The 21134-nt window shown below is 41.4% G+C and overlaps 1 protein-coding gene across 1 annotated transcript in view; it reads left to right on the top strand.

The window, feature by feature from the left end:
• Nucleotides 1–17716, top strand: part of CLUL1 (clusterin like 1) — a 72087-nt gene extending 54371 nt beyond the window's left edge. The window contains exons 6-8 of the mRNA XM_069728954.1: nucleotides 4346–4465; nucleotides 9286–9500; nucleotides 16438–17716. Coding sequence (XP_069585055.1) covers nucleotides 4346–4465; nucleotides 9286–9500; nucleotides 16438–16596 — 494 coding nt within the window. The 3' untranslated portion in view covers nucleotides 16597–17716. The remainder of the gene's footprint in view (nucleotides 1–4345; nucleotides 4466–9285; nucleotides 9501–16437) is intronic.
• The last annotated feature ends 3418 nt before the right edge of the window (nucleotides 17717–21134 follow it).

Raw genomic sequence — 21134 nt, 5'->3', positions numbered from 1 at the left:
AAAGAGGTCTGGATACATATGATGAGAGCATTATACTGCCTCTGTACAAATCCCTAGTTAGACCGCACATGGAGTACTGTGTCCAGTTTTGGGCACCGGTGCTCAGGAAGGATATAATGGAACTAGAGAGAGTACAAAGGAGGGCAACAAAATTAATAAAGGGGATGGGAGAACTACAATACCCAGATAGATTAGCGAAATTAGGATTATTTAGTCTAGAAAAAAGACGACTGAGGGGCGATGTAATAACCATGTATAAGTATATAAGGGGACAATACAAATATCTCGCTGAGGATCTGTTTATACCAAGGAAGGTGACGGGCACAAGGGGGCATTCTTTGCGTCTGGAGGAGAGAAGGTTTTTACACCAACATAGAAGAGGATTCTTTACTGTTAGGGCAGTGAGAATCTGGAATTGCTTGCCTGAGGAGGTGGTGATGGCGAACTCAGTCGAGGGGTTCAAGAGAGGCCTGGATGTCTTCCTGGAGCAGAACAATATTGTATCATACAATTATTAGGTTCTGTAGAAGGACGTAGATCTGGGGATTTATTATGATGGAATATAGGCTGAACTGGATGGACAAATGTCTTTTTTCGGCCTTACTAACTATGTTACTATGTTACTATGTAGTAACCCGATATTTACCCTGGCTACAAGTGAACACATCGCTGGATCGGCGTCACACACGCCGATCCAGCGATGACAGCGGGTGATCAGCGACCAAAAAAAGGTCCTGATCATTCCCCAACGACCAACGATCTCCCAGCAGGGGCCTGATCGTTGGTTACTGTCACACATAACGAGATCGTTGGCGGGATCGTTGGCGGGATCGTTGCTACGTCACAAAAAGCGTGACGTTGCAACGATATCGTTAACGAAATCGTTATGTGTGAAGGTACCTTAACTTACCATTTTGAAGATGCTCTGACCCAGTCTTATAGCAATTTGGCCCTGATCAAACTTTCTTTACGTTTTCCATTTTTCCTGCTTGTAATTCATCAACTTCAACAACTGAAGTTTCATCCCTTGTCATCTGCCATTATGATAAAATTATGAATGATTTTAACTGAATCTGTCTAGTTTTCATTTTTCAGATAATCAGTATGCAGTGGTGGGTATGGAAAGTATTCAGACCCCTTTAAATTTTTCACTCTTTGTTTCATTGCAGCCATTTGGTAAATTCAAAAAAGTTCATTTTTTTATCATTAATGTACACTCTGCACTCCATCTTGACTGAAACAAAAACAGAAATGTAGTAATTTTTGAAAATCTATTAAAGAAAAACTGAAATATCACTTGGTCATAAGTATTCAGACCCTTTGCTCAGTATTGAGTAGAAGCTCCCTTTTGAGCTAGTACAGCCATGAGTCTTCTTGGGAATGATGCAACAAGTTTTTCACACCAGGATTTGGGCATCCTCTGCCATTCTCCCTTGCAGATCCTGCGTCAGGTTGGATGGTGAACGTTGGTGGACTGCTATTTTCAGGTCTCTCCAGAGATGCTCAATTTGGTTTAGATCAGGGCTCTGGCTGGGCCAGTCAAGAATGGTCACAGAGTTGTTCTGAAGCCACTCCTTTGTTATTTTAGCTGTGTGCTTAGGGTAATTGTCTTGTTGGAAGGTGAACCTTCAGTCAAATCTGAGGTCCAGAGCACTCTGTGTAACAACCCTGCCGGCATCACTGCATGGCCTTCCATCCTCCATCTGCCTGATACAGCAACTCACTCACCCTGTGCCATGCTGTGAGATCTGTCTGCTGCCGGCTCCATGCCATGTACTTCATGGCCGCTTGCTCTGTGTACACTTCCTGTCTGTGTGCATAGGGGGAAGCGCTGGCAAATGCAGATTCTTATTGACTCTGTGTGCACCTCCCTAAGCTGTCCCTGGTCAATTGCCTAGAGGCCTCTGATACTTAAACCGTCCTCACCCATTGGAGGACGCCTGAGGAAACTATTTCCCTCAGGTTATATTTGCTACAGAGCTGCCAGGTAGTGTTCTGTTTCCTGTCTCTGAGGGCTGCAGTACGTAGGCCTATCTGTGTCTAGTTCTAGTGTCTGTTCCTGTCTGTACTCTGGTCTATGTCCGTTCTTGTTGTTTCTTTATTTGTTTACCATTCCCACTCTGTTGTGCGTACCTCTGTGTTCCCTCTCCTGCTCGCCACTACCTGTGGCTCTGCACCTCTCTGCTCTGTTCGCCACTACCCGTGGCTCGGTGCTTCTCTGCTTTGCTCGCCACTACCCGTGGTTCTGTGCTTCTCTGCTTTGCTCACCACAACATGTGGCTCTCCGCCTTCTGGCTCTTGGCATTGCCTCCTGCAGTTCTGGCTCTTGGCATTGCCTGCTGCGGTTCTGGCTCTTGGCATTGCCTCCTGCGGTTCTGGCTCTTGGCATTGCCTCCAGCGTCTCTGCTCTTGGCATTGCCTCCAGCGCCTCTGCTCTTGGCATCGCCTCCAGCGTCTCTGCTCTTGGCTCCACCTCCAGCGGCTCCGTTCTTGACTCCACCTTCTCCTTCTCTGCTCTTAGCTCCGCCTTCCTCTTCTCTGCTCTTAGCTCTGTCTTCTCCTTCTCTGCTCTTAGCTGCGGTTCTGTTCTTGGCTCTGCCTCCTGCTCTTGGCTCTGCCTATTGCATTTCTGTTCTTGGCTCTGCCTTCTGCTCTTGGCTCCGCCTCCTGTGGTTCTGCTTTGCATCCGCTCTTACAGTCTTGCTCTATCTCCATTTTGCAACTTGCCGCACAGGTCTCTACCTATTTCTTTATATTCACCAGTCCGAACAGGTCCCTACCTGTTCCCATATACCCTCCAGTCTGAACAGGTTCTTACCTGTTTCCATACACCCACCTGTATACCAGTTCCTACCAGAGTATCAGCCCTGTCCGTCTGACCTGCCAGAGTGCCAGCTGTGCCCACCTGTGTCTCCGTCAAGCCCATCTGCCCATCAGGGCCTCTGCTGTACCTGTCCGCCAGCCAGTGTCACAGCTGTGCCTGCCTGTGTCCTGTCCCTGGTGGGATCAGCATGCACAGCCAGACACCACCCTGGAGTGGTACCTGGTAGCTACCTGCCGCACAAATCTGACCTCACCATCAGAGGCTCCAGCGAACACCTAGGAAGCTACTTAGTTATGCCCTTTCCAGGGTAGTCTGGTCAGTGGTCCAGTGAGGCCACACCCCCAGACGCCCGCGCCAACCAGTCTGGGCGCGAGCGTTACACTCTGGAAGAGGTTTTCATCCAGGATATCTCTGTACTTGGCCACATTCATGTTTCCTTCAATGACAACCAGTCGTCCTGTCCCTACAGCTGAAAAACACCCCCATAGCATGATGCTGCCACCACCATGTTTCACTGTTGGGATTGTATTGGGCAGGTGATGATCAGTGCCTGGTTTTCTGCACACATACAGCTTAGAATTACAACCAAAAAGGTCTATCTTCATCTCATCAGACCAGAGAATCTTATTTTTTATGGTCTGGGAGTCCTTCATGTGTTTTTTAGCAAACCCTGAGCGGGTTTTTATATGTCTTTCACTGAGGAGAGGCTTCCATAGGGCAACTCTGTCATAAAGGCCTGACTGGTCGAAGGCTGCAGTGATAGTAGACTTTGTGGAATTTTCTCCCATCTCCCTACTGCATCTCTGGAGCTCAGCCACAGTGATCTTGGGGTTCTTCTTTACCTCTCTCACCAAGGCTCTTCTACCACAATTGCTCAGTTTGGCTGGACGGCCAGGTCTAGGAAGACTACTGGTGGTCCCAAACTTTTTCAATTTAAGGATTATGGAGGCCACTGTGCTCTTAGGAACCTTGAGTTCTGCACAAATTCGGTTGTAACCTTGGCCAGATCTGTGCCTTGCCACAATTCTGTCTCTGAGCTCATTGGCCAGTTCCTTTGACCTCATGATTCTCGCTGTGAGGTTTTATATAGACTGGTGTGTGCCTATCCAAATCAAGCCCTAAATTTGCAAACATTTCTACATTTCTGTTTTTTTTCAGTCAAGATGGGGTGCAGAGTGTACATTAATGTGAAAAAAATGAACTTTTTTGAATTTACCAAATAGCTGAAATGAAACAAAGAGTGAAAATTTTAAAAGTGTCTGAATACTTTCTGTACCCACTGTATATACAGTATATTAAAAGCCTGGCAAAGAAACCAGCCATAGCTAAAGCCACTGTGCCTGCTGCATTTGTGCATTTATCATAATTTTCCACTGAGGCTCCTCCAGCAAAATTCGCATTTTGTCCTCATGACATCTGATTCAGCTCAGGAAACTGACCATTCATTTTTGAAATGTAATTTTTTTCCATTTGATTTAATGAAATTACTTGTTCTTTAAATGCTATGAACATGTGTTATAGACTCCCCAGTTCATCCAAGATCCATGCCAAGCAAAATATTGTGCAATGAACTTCAAAATGCTTCAGAATGCCTGCTGTTTCAGAAGAGATGTCAGCTATGCTATGAATCTGTGATGAAAGGTATAGTAATATATTCATGTTTATTAAAGTTTCCAATTCAATTAATTAGCAATCAAAATCAAATATGTCTAGAAAGGGAGAATTAATGCTCATAATTAAAGAGAATCTGGTAGAAGGTTCTTGCTCCCCAAAATGTCCCCACTACCAGGTCATTCTTCTGCCTTCATCTCCAAAGGATCCTTTAAGATATCTAATAGCTTGTTAAAACTTAAAGGGAACCTGTCACCCCCAAAATCGAAGGTGAGCTAAGCCCACCAGCATCAGGGGCTTATCTACAGCATTCTGGAATGCTGTAGATATTCCCCCGATGTATCCTTGAAGAGGAGAAAGAAATTAGATTATACTCACCCAAGGGTGGTCCCGGTACGATGAGTGTCGCGGTCCGGGGCCTTTCATCTTCTTACGATGACGTCCTCTTATTGTCTTCACTCTGCGGCTCCGTTGCAGGCGTACTTTGTCTGCCCTGTTGAGGGCAGAGCAAAGTAATGCAGTGCGCAGGCGCCGGGAAAGGTCAGAGAGGCCCGGCGCCTGCGCACTGCAGTACTTTGCTCTGCCCTCAATAGGGCAGACAAAGTACACCTGCGCCGGAGCTGCAGCGTGAAGACAAGAAGAGGACATCATCTGATGAAGATAGGAGGCGCCGGACCGGACCTCGACACCCATCGGACCACCCCTGGGTGAGTATAATCTAAACTCTTTTTCTCATCTTTTAGGATACATCTGGGGCTTATCTACAGCATTTGAGAATGCTGTAGATAAGCCCTTGATGCTGGTGGGCTTAGCTCACCTTCGATTTTGGGGGTGACAGGTTCCCTTTAATTTAATTAGGTAGTGGTGGTGCTTTAATGGAGAAAAACCTTCTGAAAGGTTCCCTTGCCTCCTCAGAATTTTCATTTTTATGTTTGTAGTTTTTTCTCCCATTCCAAGAGCTATAACTTTTTTTATTTTCTGTGAACAAATAGGGGCTTGTTTCTTTTGTACAAATGTTATTTTATTAACACCATACATTTTACCATACAATGTAATGAAAAGTGGAAACAAAAATGCAAATTGAATAAAAATGGTCAAAAAAGTGCAATTATGCCATTGCTTTTTCAGTTTTGTTTTTGCGACTTTCATTTTATGGTTAAAATAACATCATGAATCTTTAGGCCAATATGAACACAGCAAAACCAAACTTAGCATAGATTTAAAATAAAATGCTGACGTTTGTAAAAAAATAATAAAAATACATTTTTAATTTGAGCTATTATTTTACGAGACACATATTGTTTTTATTTTTCCATCGATCAAGCTGTGTGAGGGCTTGTTTTGTGGTAGGAACAACATTTTGATAGCTCTGAATTGCATGTTAAATGAGGCTTGATGAATGAGATTTTTTTTTTTATGTCATCTACTGTATTAGTTATTTAATTTTATATTTTGATAAACCAGACCTTTTAGTCTATTTTATGTCCAAGTGGGTGTTATCAGAGAGATTTAACTGGGGGTGTATTCTACTTCCTCTCTCTGACAATGACCAATCACAATCATGCAATCACATACTGGGGAAAGAAGAACACACATCACAATAACATTGAGAAACAGTCTGCTCTTCTCACTTCAGTGTGATGACATGTGCTGGAGCACAGCCGAGCCGAGTATGATTAATTGGCAGCTTTCAGCTCTCATCTCTGGCAGTCTCATTACCAATACTTCTAAGTAGCTCTCATCTCATAATGCTGCCAGCTTTGCCAGCCATAACAGACATTCACATATAAAGGGGAAAAGAACCCCCCAAATGGCTTAGATCACGCTGTGTTTGACACATAATGACACAGCAGTCAGTGTGGGGGAAGGGGTAGCAATACACTTGTATGGCCCGCGTGTGTATTTGGTCGTACCAATAAAGCTGATTTGAATTTGAGAGGAGAGCAGCAAGAAGTAGTTGTAATGAGATTTCTGCATTACTGCCCTTCCCTCATACTGAATGCCAGATATGAAAGCTGAACGCTGTCAGTTAATCAAACTCGTCACTGCTGTTCTCCATGCTCCATATGTCATCACTCCGCAGTAAGGAGAGCAGACTGTCAGTGTTATAGTTGGACATGTTCTTCTTTCACCAGTGTGTTGTTGCCTGCTTATGATTAGTCAGTGAAAGGGCCCATTCGCACATCAGTTTCTCAAGTACAAGTGCTATCCATTTTTTTTTACATAAAGAACTCATACCTATTACAGTCTATGAGGCTGTCCACATGTCCTTGAATTTTTGGTGACAGAATGGTCCATCCAAAATTGCAGAGACATGTCTGACATTGATCCGAATTTTGGATCATACTTGACAATTAAGATATATGTATCTGTGAAAAAACAGCACTTTAAGATGACATTGGTGTGCTGTCCATTTTTCACTAAAAGCTAGGACAAGGTGGAAAAAACTTTTTTTATTAGTAAAAAAAATTGATGAAAATCTAACCAAACTCTACTGAAACTCAAATGACACTTTGAGGAAAATCTGATGAAACTCTGATGTTAATCACTGGAGAAACTCAGTCTGTTTTTCGCATACATAAAAAATAAACTAATATCTGAATGAGTCTTTAGAATGAGGAAAAATTACACACTCCTAGTGAAATCTCTCTGGTTATGCCCTCTTGGACTAAAATTTACTGTTTAGGGGCCATCTACTTTGATTGTTAATGACTCCGCAACTGAGGGGCGAATTAAAATACAAAACGTTTATTCTGCTCTGTAGTGCCTTTCATAATGTGTGTCCACTTCACCATGAAAAATTTGGTGAAAGGTCCTCTTTAAAGGTGATAAAACTACTAAAAAGATTCCTCTTTGTATTATTTTTTTTACATGACAAACTTGGCATTTTAACACGGCTGTTTAGACTTTTTATATCCACTGTAGTATGAGCAATCAAAAAATCCATGATTTAAGTCCCCTAACAGGACTAAAAAAAAAATAAAAAGTTGGAAAAATATAAAATAAAAAATGTAAACGCTTTGAAAATAAAGAAATTATAATATATTTAAAAAATATCATGACGTCTATAAAACTCTAAACAATCAACATAGAAATTTATTTAAACACTATGGTAAATGCTGAGAGGAAAAAAAAATGAAACCCAAAAACTTCAATTTTTTGGTTGCTACACTCCCTCCAACTAAATGCAATAAAAAGCAATCAACATATTGTATTTACCTGAAAATGATATTAATAAAAGCTACAACTCACTGTACAAAAAACAAGCCCTCACAAAAAAAAAAAAATTTAAAAAAATTACAGGTCTCAGAATGGCGACAAATGTTTTTTACAAAGCAAAAAAAAATTTTTTTTCACCAATAAAATACAAAGAAAAACCTTAGAGGTTGTCCACCACTTGTAAAACCCCTTCACAATCTGAATGTTTGCTCCCATTAAAATAAAAACATTTATTTTATACTAGATGGTGGCCCGATTCTAACACATCGGGTATTCTAGAATATGTATGTATGTATGTATATATATAGCAGCCACTTAGCATATAGCAGAGGCAACGTAACACAGACAGCCACGTAGTATATAGCACAGCCATGTAGTATATAGGAGCCACGCAGTATATAACACAGCCACGTAGTATATAACACTGCCCACGTAGTATATAACACTGCCCACGTAGTATATAACACAGCCCACGTAGTATATAACACTGCGCACATAGTATATAACACTGCCACGTAGTATATAACACTGCGCACATAGTATATAACACTGCCACGTAGTATATAACACTGCCCACATAGTATATAACACTGCCACGTAGTATATAACACAGCCCTCGCAATATATACCATCCACGCAGTATATAACGCAGCCCACGTAGTATTTAACATTGCCCACGTAGTATATAAAATTGCCCACGTAGTATATAACACTGCCCACACAGTATATAACACAGGCCACACAGTATATAACACTGCCCACATAGTATATAGCAGCCTCGCAGTATATAACACAGCCCAAGTACCATATAGCACTGTGGGCACCAATCAGTGACGCGGGATTTCCGTGACAGACAGACAGACAGCAAACAGATGGAAGTGCCCCTTAGACGATTATATATATAGACTATCGACACTCATGTTCCCGTGGCTCAGGTGAAATTATGTCATGTGAGCCCTGTGACGGCGCTGGCGTCACTGTCCCTGGCTTTGGACACAAGTAATCAACAGGAAGTGAGCAGCCAGCTGAAGTTATCACTCCCTCTTGATTACTTATACGTCTGAAGGCGGGGACACGGAGGCCAGAGCTGATTGGTCCCAGAGGTCACATGTCATAACAACCTCATGTGATCCCTGGGAATGCGAGTGCTGACAGTGCTTTAATTTTATAGAAGCTATCATTCAGACTGAGAAGGGGATGTCCGAGTAGAGGACAACCCCTTTAAAAGTTTGATATTGCTGTAATCATACTGACCTGGAGAATCTTATTGTCAGGTAATTTCTTCGGCATATTAAGACCGTAAAACAAACCCCCCCAAAAAAATTATTGAATTTGTCCCGTTTGTTTTTAGTACATTACATTGAAAAGAAAATGGTGTAATTAGAAATGACAAGTTGTTCCCCCAAAAAAACAAGCCCCCACACAGCTCTGTTTATGGGAAAAAAAAAGTTATGGCTCATGAAAAAAGGGGAGCAAAAAACGAAACAGAAAAAGAAAAATCGCCAGGTCTTGAAAGGAGTAAGACCTATGGAGCTACAGTAAGACTAGATACTAGAGATGTTAAGAAATATTTCTAGCTACTAACAAATCTTTCCTCTCACCTGACCTGTGCCATCTTGGATACCTTCAAGACTGCCCTGATGTGATAGAGCTGCATTTGAAGTCTGAAGCAGCCTTGAAGTTGGTAAATGTATCCAGACAGCAATATGATGATGTTACACAGATTGTCCAGCAGCACACTGAAGAATCGTTTAACCTTGCAAATCAAATGAAAAAACAGTTTGGATGGGTCACTGAACAAACTAACATAACTTCTGACACAGACAGCGTCTTCAATATAGAAAAGGTACTGTTAAGTTTGCAAAAATATAAGCATAAATAAAAAATATTCAATATTGGAAAAAGAAACAACGCTCACCATTGCTTCTTAAAAAAGGTTAATGTCCTTTATTCCATGTGGCGGGACAATCCTTTAACATGCAGGGGTCGCAGGGAAGTGAAGGAGGACAAGAGCCGTTTCGCGCCTATCCCAGCGCTTCTGCGGGTCCAAAAAAAACGTTTGTGGTCTTCAGTACACTTTCATGCACAACCTAGCTCATCCTTATATGGTATGCTTCATATTACTGACTGATTCAGACTACCGTCAACAGTTTGGTGCCATTTTTCCAGTTTTTTTCAATTTTTGATAAATGAGAATATAGCAATAACATAGAACGGGGCATACAAAGAAATCATGGGGACCAATGGCAGAAGTTTTATTTGCCCCCCCCAACAAAAAAAAACCTTACTATTGATTACAGAAGTGCATATCTCACAACTTTGCAGCCCTTACAAAGTGATTTTCCTCCTATATAATCCTCCATACAGTATTATGGGCACCACATAGTCCTCCATACAGCATTATGTGCACCACATAGTCCTCCATACAGTATTATGGGCACTACATAGTCCACCATACAGTATTTTGGGCACCACATAGTCCACCATACAGTAGTATGGGCATCGCATAGTCCTCCATACAGTATTATGGTTACCACAGTCTTCCATACAGTAGAATGGGCACCACATAGTTCTCCATACCGTATTATGAGCACCACACAGTCCTCCATACAGCATTATGAACATCACATAGTCTTCCATACAGTATTATGGGCACCACATAGTCCTGAATACAGTATTATGGGCACCACACAGTCATCCATACAGTATTATGGATACCACATAGTCCTCCATACAGTATTATGGACATCACATAGTCTTCCATACAGTATTATGGGCACCACATAGTCCTGCATACAGTATTATGGGCACCACACAGTCATCCATACAGTATTATGGACACTACATAGTCTTCCATACAGAAATATAGGCATCGCATAGTCCTCCATACAGTATTATGGTTACCACATAGTCTTCCATACAATAGAATGGGCACCACATAGTTATCCATACATTATTATGGGCATCACATAGTCCTCCATACAGTATTATAGACAACACCTAGTCGTCCATACAGTATTATGGCACCACATAGTCCTCTATACAGTATTATGGGCACCACATACTCGTTCATACAGTATTATGGGTACCACATAGTCCTCCATACAGTATTATGGGCACTACATAGTCTTCCATACAGTAATATGGGCATCACATAGTCCCCCATACAGAATAATGGGCCCCATATAGTTTTCCATACACAATAATGGGCCCCATATAGTGCTTCATTCAGTATAATGGACCCCTCATAGTCATCCATACTGTATTATGGGCACCAGGTAGTCCTCCATACAGTGTTATGGGCCCCACACAGTGCTCCATACACTATAATGGGCTCCATATAATGCTCCATGCATAAAAAATAAATACTCACCTCTTCCCCCACTACTCTGGTCTGCAGCCTCTGGTCTTCTGACCCTCTGAACTGCTTTGCACATAGGGTGCGCTGTAGTAACATCATTGCACCCTCTGCGCTGAGAAATCACCGAGTTCAGACATAGAGGGGGAATGATGGGAGAGGAAACATTAGGTGACGGTGCTGATTTTTGCTCCAAATTCTTCAAAATAACACATGTGGATTGATGCGTTTTGTTCAAAATCAAAGGTAATCTTTTTTGTAAAGAGATGGAAATAGTGATGACTGAGCAATAAAATGCTCGGGTGCTGGTTGCTTGAACCGAGTAATTCCTAATGCTCGGATGCTCGTTTCCAGTAACGGGTATAATTGGAGTCAATGGGAAAGTCGATCTTTTTTACTGCAGACCCTAAAAAGAGATCTGGGGAGCAATGTAAATGTTGAAATTGATGAAAAAGTGCTGAATGGAAGGAGAACAACATGGGGAAGACCCCTGAAAGCATCTTTGACTCCCATATCGCTGCTGAAAGAAATTGTATTTTACAGGAAAAAAAATATAAAGAAACATTTTTTCCTGTATAATGACTTCTATGTAAGGTAAAATTTCAAAATAATTTTTTTTAAAAATTATAATTTTATTAAGCAAAAGTAGATTTTTTATTAACAAATAGGAAGTTTCAGGAAGGAAGACCTGCCAAAACTGAGGGACTCAGATACCCCCTGAATTAGACATAAAGGAGCGCCTCATACACATTCTGTTCAAATTGGCATGTATTGGTACTCCTAGACATATAAAGGCGATGCACTTTTAAGGATTATATACCAAGGAAGTGTACTTCAGACCATGGAATAGTCTATTGGCGAGGAATATAATACTGATAAGGGTATGTGCACACCTTGGGTAAAATGTCTGTATCTCTTGGAAGAAAAATGCAGCTGCAAAACGAGTGTTTGATTGGAGTGAAGTCAATGGTGAAAATCACAGGGCAAAAAAACACAGAGAATTCACATGCAGCAGATTATTTTCTGCACAAAATCTGCAAGTCAAAAATACTCAACACGTGCATGAACAGATCTGAACCTACAACTAGGCATGGTCGTGTGTGATAATGGGTGTAACCAGCTGGTGACTGAAGCTTGGCAAGCTCACACACTTACCATGCTTGGCACATGTGCTCAACTTGGTAGTTCAGTGTTTTCTGAAAACATACCCATATTTGCCAGAGCTTCTGATCAAGTTATGCCGCATCAACGCCTATTTCTACAAGTTGGCTGCAGCTGCTGCTGCTCTGGCTTAGGAGGAGGAAGAAGAGTAACAGGAGCTGGTGGATAGCACCACACCTTTTAGCCACACAACTTTTGTTCCTTCTCTCCTACATGGATGGGGCGAGGATGAGAATGAGGATGAAGAAAGGGAGGAGGAGATGGAGAGTCATCATCATGGTGGAGACAGAGAAGTGTTGGCTTTATGGAGCTTATAACAAAAACAATGGAGGAACTAAGATGGTCTTTTGGGATATATATACAGTATATATATACTGTATATAATCTCCAAAAAGCACTCTCACCCTCCAATACGAAGTGTCACAAAGCTGTGTAATGGCGGCAGTGTGCCGAGTCGAGTACACCTGTCCTTTTAAATTGCCTGCTGATGTCTGATGGCCAGGCAGTCACAGTAATGCCACATCAAAAATAGCTACGGCATTACAGTGACTCTCAGGCAATCCCCGTATGCTTATTGGCTGCATAACAGACACCAAAGATGCAGGGCAGGGATTTGGGTTTTACACCAAGAATAGTGATGAGCGAATATACTTGTTACTCGAGAGTGTTCAGAGATTTAGTTTTTTTTGCCACAGCTGAATGATTTACATCTGTTAGCCAGCATACGTACATGTGGGGGTTCCCTAGCAACCAGGCAACCCCCACATATACTTATGCTGGCTAAGAGATGTAAATCATTCAGCTGCATAAGAAAAACTAAGCGTACTCGGGAAATCTCAAGTAACGAGTATATTTACTCATCAATAATCAAGAACCGCCCATTAATCGAGTGATAAGAGTTTCACCGAGCACGTTTGCTCATCCCTATATGGGAACTAATTGATCATTATCTTTGCACCTTTTTTCTTCAGTAAAAATGACTCTTTTACAGACTTTTAAGTTAGGTCTTTATTCATTACTTAATTTTTTGCTTTTTTAAGCTGAACATTTAGTTATTTATCATAACAATTAAATTGTTTAATTTTGTGCTATTTGAAAGTTAACTTCACTTGGTTTAGTCTAGTTTTTTTCTTGTAAATTGACAATATTGGTTTGGTTTTTCCTTTTTCAAATGTTTTAGTCTAATTCAGCATTTTCCAAAGGTCACAGTATTTTAGTGCAATTATACTCCAGTACCCTACTGGAGTATGAACTACTGGTATGTCTAATTTTATTTTTGCACAGTTGAAATTTAGCTTGCGACATCTTAAAGGATCATGCAACTTTTTGCTCCATAATGGTACAAAAGATGTAAAAGATAAAAAAGGAGAATCTTTGATTTTGCAGAAAATTCATGAAGCAGCCTGTTCCCATTTTGTATAATTTAGTGAAGAAACAGCAACAAATAACACAAAACAAAAAAAAGTGACTTTGAAAAACACGCAAATAATAAACTGGGGCCTTGGTCTTAATTGTCCACTTATCCAGTTAGGCTAACAATGAGCAATAGATATATTAATCTAAGTATTAGCCAAAGCAAAATAAAGTAAAAACTGCCTATTATAAAACTATTGCACTTGTTAATTTAGTTATGGATAGTAATGAGCGAATGTGGTTAATGTTAAGGTACCGTCACATTAAGCGACGCTGCAGCGATATAGACAACGATGCCGATCGCTGCAGCGTCGCTGTTTAGGTCGCTAGGAGACGTCAAACACTGTAACAGCAGAACGATGCAGGAGCGATCCAGTGACTTACTTATCGCTCTAGCTGGTTGTTCGCTCCATGTAAAACATTGCAGGTATCGTTGCTTTTGCTGTCAAACAGGACGAATCACGCCAACCTGACGACCAAATAAAGTTCTGGACTTCTAGCTCCGACCAGCGATGTCACAGCAGGATCCTGATCGCTGCTGCGTGTCAAACACAACGAGATCGCTATCCAGGACTCTGCAACGTCACGGATCGTTGTCGTTCTCGTTGGTAAGTTGCTTAATGTGACGGTACCTTAACTCAGATATCACTCAAGTATGTGAGTGTTCGGATTTGCTCGTCACTCGTCGAGCATTGGCTGGTGCTCAGATTGAATGCTCAAATCCCCGCCCAACATGTTTGGGCCCTGTTACACGGCCAATAAACAATCAGGGATTGCCTGCCAGTCACTGTCATGCCGTAGTCATTTTGGTGGTGGCATTGCTGTGAGATCAACCTGTTCCAGAGTAATGGGAAGAAAAAAGTATGGAGAAAGCTTGAATCACTCATGATCCAAAGCACCCCACATCCTCTGTAACACGTGATGGAAGCAGTGTGATGTCATAGGCATGCATGGCTTCCAATGGCACTGTCACTAGCATTTATTGATGATGTGACTGAAGACAGAAGCAGATGGATGAATTCCAAAGTGTAAAGGGTGATACTTTCCGCTCAGATTCAACTAAATGCAGCATGGATGACCCTGTTTGCAATTTTTGGCAGGCTTTGCACTGTGTGCAGAGCTTTTATGAGTTTATTAGTAATACAACTACAATATGTTCACAATATTTAAATGAGGCACTGCAGCTGGTCCCTTCAAAGGTGTGTGGATGACCCTGCTTGTAATTTTTGGCAGACTTTCCACTTAGTTCATAGCCTTTATGAGTCTAGGAGTACCACTACTTGACAATTTGAACAGAATGTGTATGAGCCCCTCCTTTATGTCTAATACAGGGTGTTTCTTTGATCAAATTTTTGGCAGTTCTTGCTTCCTTCATAAATTACACTGAAATTTCCAATATTTTAATAAAAATTTCAATTTTGGTTTACATTTTTTTTTAAATCGTTTTTAAAATTTTGCCTCATGTACAAGTCATTATACAGGAAAGAATGTCTTAACATTTTTTCTGTAAGCTCCAATTTATCTTTGATTTTGGTTTTATTGTCAGTCCTTAGGCCATGTGCACTCGTTCAGTATTTTTCACGTTTTTTTTGCTATAAAAACGTGATAAAAACGCGAAAAAAAAATGCTTACATATGCCTCCTATTATTTACAGTGTATTCTGCATTTCTAGTGCAAATGTTGCATTTTTTTACGTGAAAAAATCGCATTGCGGAAAAAAAAAGCAACATGTTCATTAAATTTGCGGAATTGCGGGGATTCCGCACACCTAGGAATGCATTGATCTGCTTACTTTCCGCATGGGGCTGTGCACACCATGCGGGAAGCAAGCAGATTATGTGCGGTTGGTACCCAGGGTGGAGGAGAGGAGACTCTCCTCCACGGACTGGGCACCATATAATTGGTAAAAAAAAAGAATTAAAATAAAAAATAGTCATATACTCACCCTCTGATGGCTCCGGAGTCCTCCCGCCTCTCATCGGTGCACGCTGCCACTTCCGTTCCTATAGATGTTCTGTGTGAAGGACCTGCGATGATGTCGCCATCTTGTGATTGGTCGTGTGACCGCTCATGTGACCGCTCACATGACCGCGACATCATCGAAGGTCCTGCACACACACACACCATCTATAGGAACGGACGCCGCTGAGGAGATCGGCTGTTTGCAGGTAAGTATAACCATTTTTTTTTTTTTTTTTATTATTTTTAAACATTCTATCTTTTACTATAGATGCTGCTTAGGCAGCATCTATAGTAAAAAGTTGGTCACACTTGTCAAACACTATGTTTGACAAGTGTGACCAACCTGTCATTCAGTTTTCCAAGCGATGCTACAGATCGCTTGGAAAACTTTAGCATTCTGCAAGCTAATTTCGCTTGCAAAATGCTAAAAAAAAACGCGAAAAAAACGGGGAAAAAACGCAAAAAAAATGCGGATTTCTTGCAGAAAATTACCGTTTTTCTTCAGGAAATTTCTGCAAGAAATCCTGACGTGTGCACATACCCTTAAAGTGGAGTAAAAGTGTAACACTATTGTTCTCAGCAGTGATCTTAGAGTCAGATATGCTTCCAGGGGAATTCATCCCGCTATTCTCCTTCCATTCAGCACTTTTTCCATCCATTTCAACATTTTAACTGAGCCTAGACTTCCTTGCAGGGTCCACTGGAAAAATGCTTGGGATTTCTACTCGTTACTCAAAAAGCATCCGAGTATTAGGAAATGCTCGTTTAACAAAAAAAATCTATATTACTCCATTAGCCTATTTTTGTCCCCCTATGATCTTTGCTATGTAATTAGTTGTTGGGAAATCTGATGACATTCAGAAGTGCTTTTGTCTTTTCTATTTTTCAGGTGTCATTCAGCCCAAACACTGACTCCGTTGTAGAAGCAAGAATATTTTCTTCCAACAATTTTATTATATTGGTCCCAGCCAATATTGAAGTTGATAGTCCTCAGTTTATACAATACGTTGTGGACAAATCATTAGAGCATCATAAAAACAATTTTTAAAAGAAACAACAGACCTCAGTTACTGTATTAGCAATTAAATGTAATACATTTAATAAATTTCCTAGCATGTCAAACGAAATCTACAATGAATTCATATTAAATGTTTGGATTTAGTAAAATTCCAATTGTCCAGTCCAAGTTTTATGTCAGTACAGAACATAAAGCTTAGAGGGAATCTTTCACAATAAACATGTGATCTTCAGGCAGCGCGTTATGGAGTAAAAGAAGCTGAGCAGACTTTACATGTAATTATTATCTCTGAGCTCGCTTTTACTCGTATTCAGTAATGCAGTATGCCCATCTACAGTCTTTGCGCTGCATTATAGGGTATCCCAGAATCCTACACTTAGAGAGCATGCAGCAGACTGCTAGATGCTTTGGCACCATACATAGCCCAGACTATTTGCAGCATTACTGTTGTTGAGTGAAAGTAAATTAAGAGGTAATGGATAAATTGATATCTGCATTACAGTGGTTCTGGGTCTTCATGGTGAGAGTCCTTTTAAAGGTCTGTCTTCTCAAAATCATTATTTAAACTAAGCTTAAACTCAAGGCGGGGACTATGGATAGGCAAAGGTAGGCAATGGAGCTCTCAATGGTAGTGAAAGAGACCATCAATAGGCTGAAAACAAGAAAAAACTCAGTGAGATAGCAGCACTGCCAGGAGTGGCCAAATCAACAAAGGCATTGGTGAGCTTGGGAACTCAAAAGGCCTGGACGCCCATGGAAGGCAACTGAGGTGGACGTTTTCAGAACCCATTCCATCATGAGGAAAAAACCCTTCATAACATCCACAGTGAAGAACATTCTCTAGCAAGTATGTGTTTCAGTATCTATGTTTAGCATATCGAGAAGACTTCATGATAACACAAGACCCACTTAAATAAAATAAACACACAACAACTTAGTTATGGAATATAATGGCCGTGGCGTTTTATTTTGGGTTACATTTAATAAATTAATCATTCATATAATAATAAATCATTAAAACCATCAACTGAATTGAAATATGACCAAGACATCCAATCCACCCGGAAAACCGGGCGATTTTCCCAAACGCCATGCCTTACAAAGGCATGATAACGGAGTAGTGTATTGAGTCCTAAAAGCACTAGAACAGAAACAAATGTAATGAAGAAAGGGAAGAGCACAGAATAAAATGTTCAATAAAATAAATAACTTTTATTTTTAAAAAAACCTATTAAATAAGTAATAAAATATGGTTATTTCAACACAAAGAAAACAACACAAATGACATGTGTTGGTGGGTGAACCAGGAAGAATAACATCCCTGAGGGAATGAAAATATAATTCTAGTGGAAAGTATAAGGCATAAAACGTTAGATATGGGTAGTAACAGCAAAATGGCATGCCAAAAGAAAAATGTATAAATTATACAATAAAAATCCGAGTAAGGCTATGTGCCTACGTTGCAGAAATGCCTGCAGCATTTCCGCAACTCCCTGCCGCGGTTAAAACGCATGCGGAATTCGCATGCTTTTCCTGCAAAACACCAGCGTTTTTAGCTTGGAGAATGCTTGTGTTTTCAATGCGATTTGAAGCATCGCTTGGAAAAGTGGTTGACAGGTTGGTCACACTTGTTAAGCATAGTGCTTGACAAGTGTGACCAACTTTTTACTAGTGATGCTGCCTATGCAGCATCAATAGTAAAAGATAGAATGTTAAAAATAATTTAAAAAATATATATATATTTGGTTATTCTCACCTTCCGACGGCCCCCGATCTCCCCAGCGGCTCTCCAGGTACGTTCCGTTCCCAGGGATGCTTTGCGTGAAGGACCTTTGTGACATCATGGTCACGTGACCGCGACGTCATCCCAGGTGATTTGCGCAATGCATCCCTAGGAACGGAAGCCGCCGTGTGCACCGCTGAAAGGCGGGAGGACTCCGCGGGCCATCAGAAGGTAAGTATATCCCTATTTTTTATTTTAATTCTATTTTTTTACATGAATATGGAACTAAGGGCCTGGAGGAGAGTCTCCTCTCCTGCAGACCCTGGGTACCATCCGCACATGAAGCGCTCACATTAAGCATGGTGGGCATAGCCACATGTGTAAAGTGAGCGTTTCAATGCAATCCTATGGAGGCAGATTTTACCGCTACGCAATTCCGTAGCGGGAAAGTCCGCAGCAGGGGCACAGCAACTGCGGAATCCCATAGGATTGCATGGGAATGCAGTTTTTAAGCATTTCCGCTGCAGCAAAAAATGCAACAGAAACGCATAAAAAACGCAATGTGGGCACACAGCCTTAGGGTATAGTAAAATAAATCATGGCAGTCCAGATATGACGCGAGTTTCACAAATGCACCAACCATTCAAGAAACGCGAGTAGAGTGTGTTTGGTGGGTGAGGCTTTCATTCTGAGCTGCTATGAATTACCGTATATACTCGAATATAAGCCAAGATTTTCAGCCCATTTTTTAAGGCTGAAAGTGCCCCTTTTGGCTTATACTCAAGTCATTGTCCCAGGGGCGTTGGTGGGGGAGGGGAAGCGGCGGCTGTGACATACTCACCTGCTCCTGGCATGGTCCCTGCATCTCCGATGGTTTCCGGGCGCTGACAGCTTCTTCCAGCGTTGAGCGGTCACATGGTACCGCACATTACAGTAATGAATATGGACACGACTCCACTCCCATAGGGGTGGAGCCACATATTCATTACTGTAATGAGCGGTACCGGTGACCGCTCAATGCTGGAAGAAGCTGTCTGTGCCCGGAGAAGACCATCAGGGAAGCTGCCAGGGACCGCGCCAGGAGCAGATGAGTATAATGGGGAGGGTGAGCAGCATTGCGCAATATTCACCTGTCCTCGTTCCACCGCCGAGCTCCGTCTTCCGCGTCCTTTGCTGTGATGCTCAGGTCAGAGGGCGTGATGATGTGTTAGTGCGCGCCCTCTGCCTAAACCTCAGTGCAAAGGACGCGGAAGACAGCGGTGCCCGGCGGTGGAACGAGGACAGGTGAATATTGCAAGTGCCAGGGGCCTGAGAGACCAGAGGTGAGTATGTCATTTTTTTTTTTAATCGCAGCAACAGCATATGGGGCAAATTACTCTATGGAGCATCTTATGGGGCCAAAATCAGCATTTGTACAGCATTATATGGGGCAAATATCTCTATGGAGCATCTTATGGGGCCAAAATCAGCATTTGTACAGCATTATATGGGGCAAATATCTCTATAGAGCATCTTATGGGACCATAATCAGCATTTGTACAGCATTGCATGGGGCAAATATCTCTATAGAGCATCTTATGGGGCCAAAATCAGCATTTGTACAGCATTATATGGGGCAAATATCTCTATGGAGCATCTTATGGGGCCAAAATCAGCATTTGTACAGCATTATATGGGGCAAATATCTCTATAGAGCATCTTATGGGACCATAATCAGCATTTGTACAGCATTACATGGGGCAAATATCTCTATGGAACATCTTATGGGGCCGTTATTAACCTTTATGCAGCACTGTATGGGGCAAATGTGTCTATGGAGCATCTTATGGGGCCATTATTAACCTTTGTGCAGCATTATATGGGGCATATTTTAATATGGAGCATCTTATGGGGCCCATCATGAACTGTATGGAGCATTATATGGGGCTCCTAATTCAATATGGATATTCAAAAACACTTAACCTACTGATATCTCAATTAATTTTAATTTTATTGGTACCTATTTTTATTTTAGAAATCTACCGGTAGCTACTGCATTTCCCACCCTAGGCTTATACTCGAGCCATTAAGTTTTCCCAGTTTTTTGTGGCAAAGTTAGGGGTCTCGGCTTATACTCGGAGTATATACGGTATATTACCATTAACACTTTATTTGTGCAGCGCTAGTACATGGTAAAATTTAAATGGCAAAAGACAACTGAAGATTTGCTTATTTTTCTATGTACCCCCATGAAGAGTTGTATAAATATATATATTATATATACACAGTACCATGTAAAAATGTGGGCACCCCTGGTCAAAATTACTGTATAATATAATAATAATCTGAAAGGGCTAAAAGTTAAAGATGACATTTCCTTTGCATTTTAGGCAAATATATATATATATACTAGATGGTGGCCAGATTCTAATGCATCGGGTATTCTAGCATATGTATGTATGTATATAGCAGCCACATAGTATATAGCACAGGCCACGTAGTACATAGGAGCCATGTAGTATATAGCAGACACGCAGGATATAACACAGGCCACGCAGTATATAACACAGACCACGCAGTATATATCACAGGCCACGCAGTATGTAACACAGGCCACGCAGTATATAACACAGGCCACGCAGTATATAACAGTGGCCACGCAGTATATAACACAGCCCACGCAGTATATAACACAGCCCATGCAGTATATAACACTGCCCACGTAGTATATAGCAGCCACGTAGAATATAACACAGCCCACACAGTATATAACACTGCCCACGTAGTATATAACACTGCCCACGTAGTATATAACACTGCCCACAAAGTATATAGCAGCCACACAGTATATAACACAGCCCACGTA

Source organism: Ranitomeya imitator, chromosome 6 (genome assembly GCF_032444005.1).
Source record: "Ranitomeya imitator isolate aRanImi1 chromosome 6, aRanImi1.pri, whole genome shotgun sequence".
NCBI lineage: Eukaryota > Metazoa > Chordata > Amphibia > Anura > Dendrobatidae > Ranitomeya > Ranitomeya imitator.
Note: the sequence above shows the minus strand (reverse complement) of the source record. Positions and strands in the feature narration are given on the sequence as shown.